Source organism: Physcomitrium patens, chromosome 4 (assembly GCF_059467195.1).
Source record: "Physcomitrium patens ecotype Gransden chromosome 4, ASM5946719v1, whole genome shotgun sequence".
NCBI classification, from domain to species: domain Eukaryota; kingdom Viridiplantae; phylum Streptophyta; class Bryopsida; order Funariales; family Funariaceae; genus Physcomitrium; species Physcomitrium patens.
In genome coordinates this window covers 19336295-19345985 of record NC_143413.1, presented here as the reverse complement: position 1 = coordinate 19345985, position 9691 = coordinate 19336295, and the positions used below count along the sequence as shown (strand labels likewise).

The 9691-nt window shown below is 42.9% G+C and overlaps 2 protein-coding genes across 4 annotated transcripts; both read left to right on the top strand.

Moving 5' to 3' along the window:
* The first annotated feature begins 1693 nt into the window (after nt 1-1693).
* On the top strand, nt 1694-4464 carry LOC112281108 (thiamine pyrophosphokinase 1). Of its 2 annotated transcripts, none has more exons than XM_024517298.3 (7): nt 1694-1874; nt 2113-2364; nt 2688-2784; nt 3045-3117; nt 3301-3402; nt 3652-3904; nt 4108-4464. In XM_024517298.3, the coding sequence occupies exons 2-7, from the start codon at nt 2217-2219 to the stop codon at nt 4269-4271; spliced, it is 837 nt and encodes a 278-aa protein (XP_024373066.1). In that variant the 5' UTR covers nt 1694-1874; nt 2113-2216; the 3' UTR covers nt 4272-4464. The 2 variants fall into 2 exon arrangements, with proteins under 2 accessions (XP_024373066.1, XP_024373065.1); XM_024517297.3 differs by having other exon boundaries at nt 1695-1874; nt 2116-2364.
* Nucleotides 4465-4662: 198 nt separating this feature from the next.
* Nucleotides 4663-9530, top strand: LOC112281212 (uncharacterized). 2 transcript variants are annotated; one of them, XM_024517469.3, is made up of 2 exons: nt 4663-5943; nt 6137-9530. In XM_024517469.3, exon 2 carries the CDS (start codon nt 6234-6236, stop codon nt 9144-9146), a length of 2913 nt encoding a protein of 970 aa, XP_024373237.1. In that variant the 5' UTR covers nt 4663-5943; nt 6137-6233; the 3' UTR covers nt 9147-9530. The 2 variants fall into 2 exon arrangements, with proteins under 2 accessions (XP_024373237.1, XP_024373236.1); XM_024517468.3 differs by having other exon boundaries at nt 6099-9530.
* Nucleotides 9531-9691: the final 161 nt, after the last annotated feature.

Below are 9691 nucleotides of genomic sequence, written 5' to 3'. Positions count from 1 at the left end.
TTAAAGAAATAAGTAGATGTATACATATATGACTTAATCTACAAAGTTGCACAAGTTTAAATAATAAAACTTTTGTTGTTGCTATGAACTTACCGAGTCTTAGAATTTTTCACTTCTAAACTTAACAAACTGTGTAAATTTTTATCATTAAGATTATTACACATTCAAGCCTATTCAGAAAAATGTAATCTATATATATATATATATATATATATATATGATACAATTACTGAAGTTGTGTAAAGTTTTGTTGAATAGTGGATGTCAAATATGGTTTTTGGAACAGCAAACAACTATTTCAAATAATACAAATCATATATGGAAAGGAAAAACATTTATTCTCATGCAGAATATATATATATACATACATATTATGAAAAATTTCAAATGTAAAGGTAATGGTGGGTTCGTTCCACGTGTAAATGCACTCAGGCCCAGGAAAATGCTGGAAGTGCTTTGGCTCACTCGTACAGGTTCCCTTTGTATTATCCACCCTGTGCTGCAAACCACAAGATGCAACACTCCATTCTCCGTCTTGTGCTGTCTTCTCCAACACTTCTACTGGGCACCCAGTTTCATGCTTTCTTCAGAGTTGAGGAATTCTCAGCTGTGGACCTGCTGCCTCTATCAGTTCCACTTCCAAATCACAATTCGTTTAATTAAATAAACATATCTGAAGTGAGCATCATTATTTTTCTGAAACTTGTTATTGTTTGTGAGTTTTATTGTAATCTAACTGTATATTAATGTACTCAAATCCACAATTGTATTTTTGAAACCATAAATTTTTATATGTCCACTTAAATTTCTATGTCCAAATATAAGGTATGAGGTTTCTTTTATGAATGGCTACAACTAATAAGTAATATTTATTTTTATTCTCTGTGTTGACAAAGCTACAAACAAAAACAATAGATATGTAATGTTTTACATATGTAATGATATGTAATTACTATTATTTTTTGCAAGAAAACGTATCAATTATCAATGGTTATTAATCATCATAGGTGGTGTATTAAAGGGGCAAGATGGAAATCGATCTTGCTAAAGCCCTACAATCTAAATTGCTTGCTTTTGCCTTGGTGGCCAAGTGACCTTGCTTGGGTCAATTATGTATAGCGATGTGACCCTGCCAACTAAGTGGCGTGTATTAACTACCTTTGCTAATTAATGAAAGTCAATGAAAATCAATTGATTATTAGAAATCAAATATTGTTAATTATGCACCATAGAACAAAGTTAGTTTCCAAAATTTTGATTATGAATTTTTGGAAGATTAATTATTGATAAGAACACCACATACATAAATAAATATAATTATATATACATATCAAGTGCCTTCTTTCTTGATATTACCAGAGAAAATGTGGGCAACTCCCCTGCCAAGAAAAGTCAACAATATCAAAATACAACTGTAAATCTACATGACTTCTCAAATTAAGCTCGAAACTTTGATAACTAAAAGGTCCAATTGTGCTAGTATAGTATATGGTAACCACATACATACATACATACATACATACATATTCCCCTCGAACAAACAAATGGAGAATTCTCCGACAATGAGTCGATGTGGCATGAAAACCCACCCATAGCCATCCAAATCCAAAGGTTTCCACCCCCAAAAAGTCCAAAGGGGGGCAAAGTCCGACGCGGCCCACACCGCACTTAAGAAGGACCCCCCCCCCCATCACCGTGTCTCTGTGAGTGAGTGTGTGCGCACCTGAGTGAGTGTTAGTGTATGTGTGTGTACGTGTAACCATTTGCACGAGATTGGTGGATCGATCGAGGGGGCTCTGGGGTTGGATTCGAGCATCCTCAGCTGACAACGAAGGGGAACGAAGGTCGCTGCGTGCGTGGAGATTGTGCGCGAGGTGCGCGATTCCGATGAGATTGTGTCATGAATGAGGCCGACGCTTGTTGCAGACTGATCCCTGATTGTCCTGGAATTTGCTTGTTTCCATTTATATTGCCTTTCAGAAAAGTATGGAATGAGAGTTTGGGAGTGTGGGGTTAAGTTTGAACTGAAATTCAGGGACGTGAAAAGGAGTTGTTGTCGTCGTCGTTGTTGTCTTCTGACCTGTTGGGAATTCGGGTGGTGGAGTTGGGTAGCAGGGTGATCAGGGTGGCTGGTTAGAAGCAGCTGGGCCTTCATCCGGGTACCATTTCGTGAATACGCACGGGTGCAAGACTCTGTCGCTAATCCCACCACGATCATGGAAAGTGTTTTGAAGCATGTGACGGATTATACTATCAATGCAAGTCGTGGAATTGGAAGTGCGCGCTCGATTTCCGAAGCGCCCACAGCAGTGGTGGTGTTGAATTATCGTCTGCCTCGATTTACACCTCTGCTTTGGAGCCAAGGTGAAGAGCTCATTTTCTTTATCATTATTAATTTATTAATTTTTGTAAAACTTTTGGACATGTCTGTTTTGTACTTCTAGGTGTGTGATACTTGTGGAGCTGTCCTCTTGTGTGCCGATGCATTCTTGACAATTAGTGCCTGGATCGTTTCTTCTGTGCCCAATGGATTGTGTCGGTCAACCTGTAAATTATACTGAATCACTTTCTGGAGATGTATTCATTGAAGAAGGAGCGAATAGATTTCAATTCGGAAGAGTCATACAGAAAATGACAGAGGACTCTGACGGAATCTGATGAGTAAGTGGATGGAAACGATGTGTCAGCGCGATTGCGTGTGTGTGCTGATGGCGGAGCTAATCGTCTTTACGACGAACTTCCTCGACTTTTCCCTGGTGAAGAACCCGAAGCTGTACGCAACAGGTGATTTTTCTGGTTCCTCGTTTTGGCACTTTTAACTATTTACGCATGTTGGGCACGGATCGATCCAGGGTGGCATGTTACGTGCTTCTGATAAATCATATGATGCAATTGTGGTTTAATGTTGGCGCGGAGAAGCTTTTGATAACTGAATATGTCAGTGTCTTCTTGTTTCCAATGAAATCCTGCTACAACTCACTTCCTCCGGAGCACGCCTTGTCTATTCGTTGCGTACATTTCAATTTTCATTTCCGATGTTGCAGGTTCAAGCCGGATGTTATTAAGGGAGACCTGGATTCTGTTCGAGCTGACGTGAGAGATTTCTACATGAATTTGGTAAAGATTTTCCCCTAAAAACCTCTTGATGTCGCGCAATCGTAATGGGTCAGTGACGTCCTCAATCGATTTCTTGCGTTTCATAGAGATAGTTTTGTCTTCTGTTTTTCTTTTCTTTTGATGAACCGTTCGATTTAGGTCCGCTCTCGTAGGATCTACTTATTCATTGCAGTGGTGGTGCAGGGTACTAGGATCATTGGCGAGGCGCATGACCAAGACACGACAGACTTTCACAAAATTATCCGTTACATTGAAGAGTCTACACCAGAGCTTGACAAAACTCAAGTAAGGGCATGGATTGGAATGGATAACGAAATGTAAAGCTTGGTCTGCAACTCACTGAATGGGTTCTCAAAGTATTAAATTGCACCGACTCGCATTGTATTGAGCTGTGAAACAGCCTGCAGTCTTAACCAACGTGTCGCGTGCTCGCAGGTGACGAGTCGTGCTTGTACTAATTTTTCTGGAGCTTTTTCATGCATATATGTGTGGTGGCGTCTCCTAATGAGCGAATGCCTCCATTAATTCATGCAGCTGAAGGTGCTCGTGGTTGGTGCTCTGGGTGGGAGATTTGATCACGAGGCTGGGAACATCAATGTGCTGTGGACGTTCGCAAACTCCCTAAGGATAGTGCTTCTGAGTGAAGAAAGCAGTCTCACCTTGTTGCCTGCTGGGAGTACGAATGAAATTCATATTAACCAGACATTTGAGGGCCCTCATTGTGGCCTGCTTCCGGTGGGCGCTCCGTCTCTGTCCACAACAAGCACTGGACTTCGCTGGAACCTCGGTAATCATGTCACTGAGCTGGGTGGAGGATTATTAGTCCAGTACATGCCCCGAGATGACATTGCACATTGTTGAGTGAATTCCTTTTCTATGGCATCAGGCATCAAATCCTGTTCAAACTCTTGTGATCGAGTTGGGGTGGAGAGCATGATTATTGACAAGATCGTAAACCCACACGCTCATATCATTGTTTCTCGTGCGCAGATCGAACGCCGATGTCATTCGGATCCCTGATAAGCACTTGCAATATTGTGGAGAGCGACGTGGTGACAGTTACCTCGGATGTGCATTTACTGTGGACGATTGAGTTACGATACGATATGGACCATGATATGAGCCAGGTTTTTAGTGATTGTTCGAGATCGTAACCCACATACGATATGAACCATGATCAGTTTTTTTTTTTTTTTTTTTTTTTTTTTTTATAGTTAAAATTTGAATTTTAAATTTTTACTGTTTTTGGCTTTGGACACCGCAACACCATGTGGACCTCTTTCCTTCCCTGCTGTTCCGTGAAGATTCAAAGTAATTTATTTGTGATGTTCGATATGAATTTGCAAAGGTTTTGGGTACTTTGAGAGTAAGTTCAGGATGACAGTATTCGTGAAGTAGAATACATGATTCCAACTTGCTTGAGACTGATTGGGATCCTTCTCATTTTGGTTGATGATGTTCTCTCCCCATTCAAGTATGCTTTTTTTAATGGAGCATTTGAAGTGTTCACTACTGCATGATCGTGTTTGACTGTTTTAGCAAAATGGATATTTCATGAGCGTTTTTTTAAGACCCTGTTTTTAACCAGTTTTTGTTTGCGTTTTCAGAATGTTATACTTTGTTTTGTTTGCGTGGTTGTGTAAAATAGGTCAAGCTGTTAAAAAAAACCTATACGGATGAATAGTAAAATGTATGGCTATATATGTATTTTTAAAAACTTTGATGAAAATTATTAGGTTTTTGGAACATCGTGTGGAAAATATCTGTATTGCTAATGCAATTTAATATGCAAAGTAATACACGTTTTAAAGTTTGAGTTTGTAACGTAATTTGAGTTTAAAACATTCACTTTTATAGAGTTCTACAACTCACTTTTTATGTGCACATGAATCAAAAAGTTAAGATTCAGTGGGATCATGAAAAGAAAGAAGCATTTCTATATTTCAACAAGAAAAAAATAAAAAAATAAAATTGTACTTGAACTCTTTTATACCCACAGAACTCACAACTACCTTATAGAATGAATATTTATGTTCCTTATTGTTCTGGAATAGTAGTGTTACTGCAAAAATTTATACTGTCTTTGCTGAAGATTTATATTCTATTGTGTTTATTCTAAGGAGTACTTAAAAAAAAAAACATCGTGTCATTTTTAATTTTTTTGGCCGAAAGGTTTTCAATAAAATTTTCATACATGTGTTTCCTTTTCGTGATTTAATTGTCGAAATTGCTAGGTGCAGTTCATAATTTCCTGTATTTATTATGTATAATATAATCGCTCGATGAACTAACTTTGGGTGGTGTTAAATCCTTTAAATGGCACAAATAAATTGAAGTCAAAATTTTTAAAAGAAATTATATAATACATTAAACAGATTGATACAAAAGGATTTATAGCTTAGAACCACTTTTGAAAAAGTGGCAAGGTGGAGTATTCGTTACCACTTCACACAACTAGGAAAACTCATTCAAGGTACTACCGGTATCAATATCGAAGGCGGGTATCAGTCGTCCGCGCGGTGATGGAATGCTGCGGGAATCGCAAGTGTTCAGTGGGCGCCGCCCACGTGGCCGCGAATCGGCGCGGTAAACGAGGCGAAGCTGCAGGGGATCGTTTCAATTTGAATTCACTTCGATGTCGGTAGCCTCTGCGAATGCTCTGTTTTCGCCCCTCCCGAGGGGACTCCAGCGTGTGCCTCTCACCGTCGCTGCTGCACACCTCTCCCGTTGCTCTCTCTCCCTACCTTTGCAACTTCCTGTTGGTTACATGTGTGAAGGCTTTGAATTCGCGTGTGGGGATTCCGTAGACGACAACAGTTCTCAGAGGTGGGTGCCTGCCTTTGTTTCTACGCCGTGATTGACTCTTTGGTTCCTTCACTTTTGATGTGTGTTCAGCGATGCTGCTGGGCTTCAGATGAGATTAGTCAGGAATTGCCCATGTCGTAACTGTTTTGATATCATGGATTTCAATGTTGGGGTAGACCTATTTTCGGGACTGGGTTATAGCTTGCGTTCGCAGAAGCCGAATTGTCATTTGTAGGGGAATGCGGAACCCATTGAAGCCGGTCTGCGAGGTGGACAAGCTTTTTAGAGAAGTGTTGAGGAGACAGTGAGAGATGACGCCTAATTCGACGTCCACAGGGCTCTTCCCTGTCTCCAAAGAAAAGAAGACCCCAAGGGAAGCAACATGTCATGCAGCCACCCCCACTCAGTCCCTGCGGCGAGCAGTGAAGCCGCTCGGCGAGCATAACAGGTCCCGGAGCCACTCGCCTGCATTTGATGCTTTGAGCATGAAAGACAAAAGGATCCCGCGCGCGCAGAAGACGATGTTACCTGGAGTGGATCTTTCTCGACGATTTGCAGATAGTATCCACGGCCCTTGTACGCTGGCAACCAACCGGGGCGTAATTGACGTTCGCAGTCCTCGGGGGTCGCTTACTTTGGACCGCATACGAGAGGGATGCCCTTCCTCGCTTCGTCGTGAGAAGAAGGCTTCAGGAACAGCAGTGAAGACAAGACTGAGAGGGGCTGCTGACACTCCCCCAGTTCAGAAAGCCATATCCTTCACTACGCCTTCTAAAAAAGATAACACTGTCAAGGATAGCAATAGAAAGCATGGCATGCTAGTCAAACGAAAAGATCTTATCGAACACTTCATAATTGAGGGAAAGAAAGAGTCCAGTTTCAAACCCGCTTCAGCACCCTCGCTTTCATCTTCGAAGTCGTTTGTTGAACTTCATGCTGCGAGAAATATCGACATTGGCTCTCGGAATTTAAAGAGCACGCAGGTGAATCATCTTGAAGGTCAGAGTAAGTCTGCTGTGTTGCGGAGCGTGTCATTGCCTAAGGGCACTGAATTTGCGGGGAAGATTTTGGGTAGTGATGTAACTCCCCTTGTGGAATCCCCAGGACCAAGAAATAGTTTTCATCTAATAATGGCGATGAGCCGTCGAATCTCCCGTAACACCGAGGAGAAGTCTTTCATGAAGGATGCTGCTTGCAAGTTGGACTCTGACTGGACAGAGTTGTCACCGCCAAGGTCCGAAGCCCTTTGTGATCGAAACCTTGGGTTTTGGGAAGATGGGCGATCTGGTGGAGCTGCAACTTCTAATCTCGGAGAGGACTTGTATGGGAAGGAGAACTTACATACGAGCAATATCACCAGCACTGATGTATGTGGAGATGTTATGCTATCTTCTCTGCCCTGTAAGTCTCCGGAGGTGAATAATGGGGATTTTACGGTGGAGGAATCAAGCCCGAGCTGGGATCTGCAGGAGGATAACGTCGCACAAGAGTGGTTCCTTTCTAAGGACAGCGTGAGCTGCTTCGAGTCTTTGATGAAGGGTAGCAAGACACCCGAACCTCATTCCTCGAAGTCCCCAGAGCTCACGAAGAGGGCAGTAGGTCTAGGATCTGCAGCTGGAGCTCCTCCGGGTTCTACTGGAGAGAATCGGCAGCAGTATGTCTCAAATCAGCAGACCCCTCCCCCCCAGGCAACGAACTCCCCAGAATTTTTGAAAAGGGGGTCAGTGCCTCCTTCTGCCGGGGGTTGCTTTGGCGCAGGTCCCTTGATGGGACCCGAAGGAATGGGGTCTGTGAAGGACAGACGAAAATGCAAACCTCGAGGCATCTTGACGATTGAGGGTGAGTTCTTGTGCAGCTCTGGAAGTGCAGAATTTTCCGACGAGGAAATACATAGAAAGGAGACCATCTCCGTCCCAGCATTGGCGTCTGTGGAGTGGATGGTAGCTGAAGGTTATGATATTGAAACTGCTGACCATCCAGCATCTACAGAGAGTACGTATGTGAGTGCGCGAGACGTGAATGCCAGCCTCAGAGTTTCGCGAGGCTCATTTTCTCGTTTGGTGGAACGTGGAGAGCGCGCCTCTTCTGCTGTATGCCACAGAAGAAGCAGAAGTGCTGCTGACGTTGGATCAAGCCTAGTTTACTGGAAGAAAGGTCTGCTCTATGAGTGGAATCTCGCGATGTCGGATCAAAGGCGAGCAGCGAGCCCTTCACCCACAACAAAAGAGGAAGCAATAGTTTCGCCAATTGGGAAGTTGGGCGATTTCTCTCCACCTCTCACTCGACAAAGTGATGGCACAGGCAATTCCCTGGTTATTGGTGCTTTAGGGTCTTTGACTGGCACGCCTCCTAGTTGCCGCGCACTAGACTGTGATGGTGAGGACGAAGTTGAGTCTAAGAACAGAGATGTTGATATTGTTGGGCACAGAGTAATGCCCACCGAGAAAGCCCTTCTAGGATTTTCTCTCCATGGACGGCCAGCATCCTTATCATTGAGTTTTTCTGTGGGGTCGTCCCCTGATTCCTGCCAATCGTGGCAGGACATGCCGCCATCAGAAAGTTCAAGGTGGTCAAATGCTAGTAGCAAGGGGGAGTGGGATGATTATTTACCTAACTTCAGACATAAAGGCTTTAGCAAGCAGTTCCAGTTACATTCGACGAAGGAAAAGTATGCTCCTACCACGAAGGTGGAGATCAACGCTAGATCTGCGTTCAGGGAAGTGTCACCTGCCTATTCCGATGGAGGGGACTCTGTTGTGTGCACATCCAATTCGATAGTCACTCCCCCTTTGAACACCTGCGAGTCATCTGACTGGGATTCTAGGAAGAACTCAGTTGGCAAGAGTGCGAAAGATGTTGAAGTGCTGAAGGACTTGAGACGCATTTCCACCACTGCTTCGATTTTCAGAGATACAGCACCGGACCTCGTGGGAATTAGCATTTCCGTAAGTGAAGCTCCTTCTCTGAACAGCAGCCACGACTTCGAAATTCGTACGTGCCACCATTATACTGAGGGAATTACGACGAATCAAATGCAGATCCCATTGTCAAAGTCTGAGGAAGAAACGAAGGTGCCCCAAGGAAGACCTTACCTGCACGAAGCTGACTATTCCCCCTCTTCTCTACTTAAGGCTGATGCATTCAGTAGGACCTGTATATCAGGCGTCATACCATTACGTTGCTGCACAACCAGTTCAGCAACTATTTTAGCCACAACTTCCTAAAAGTTGGAATCAACAATTTCAGTATTGTTCTCGAAAGTCCTGAATGTGTAGATAGTATTTCTTAGGCTTGATTTTTTGGAGTTCAGCTAGTGTCCCGCGTATGAGTAGAATGCAAATGAAAATTCGTCGGGACCCCTGTTTTACGGTAGTAGTCACGTAATACTCTAGATGACTAGTGCCATCTAGGCAGATAGAGTTGATAATCTTTATCAGGAAGTTTTGCTTAGACCGCCTTTGATCTGGAATGAGACTGAATGCGCTGCAATGGGCTGTGGGGCAAAACACCTTGCCATCGCTTGGTGCCAGATTGCGCATTTGCGTGTGTGTATATATATATATATATATATATATATATAAAGCTTTGATTTATTAAAGCTTCCAATACCCACCTTTTTAAAAAGTTTTGAAGTACCAAAGTTTTTTCAAACTTTCAAAGAGAATATCTTGGAACTCGCATGTCAACCCTCGCTCCAGCTTATTAGCTCTATAACTAAGAAACTCCACCATTTTCTAGTTTTTTGTGACTCCGGGCCGCGTGCAACAAC

Coding starts and splice junctions, on each gene's coding strand:
- LOC112281108 (XM_024517298.3), top strand. CDS start 2,217: ATGGAAAGTGTTTTGAAGCATGTGACGGATTATACTATCAATGCAAGT. Junction 2,365..2,687: donor ACCTCTGCTTTGGAGCCAAG/GTGAAGAGCTCA, acceptor ACGATGTGTCAG/CGCGATTGCGTGTGTGTGCT. Junction 2,785..3,044: donor CCCGAAGCTGTACGCAACAG/GTGATTTTTCTG, acceptor CCGATGTTGCAG/GTTCAAGCCGGATGTTATTA.
- LOC112281212 (XM_024517469.3), top strand. CDS start 6,234: ATGACGCCTAATTCGACGTCCACAGGGCTCTTCCCTGTCTCCAAAGAA.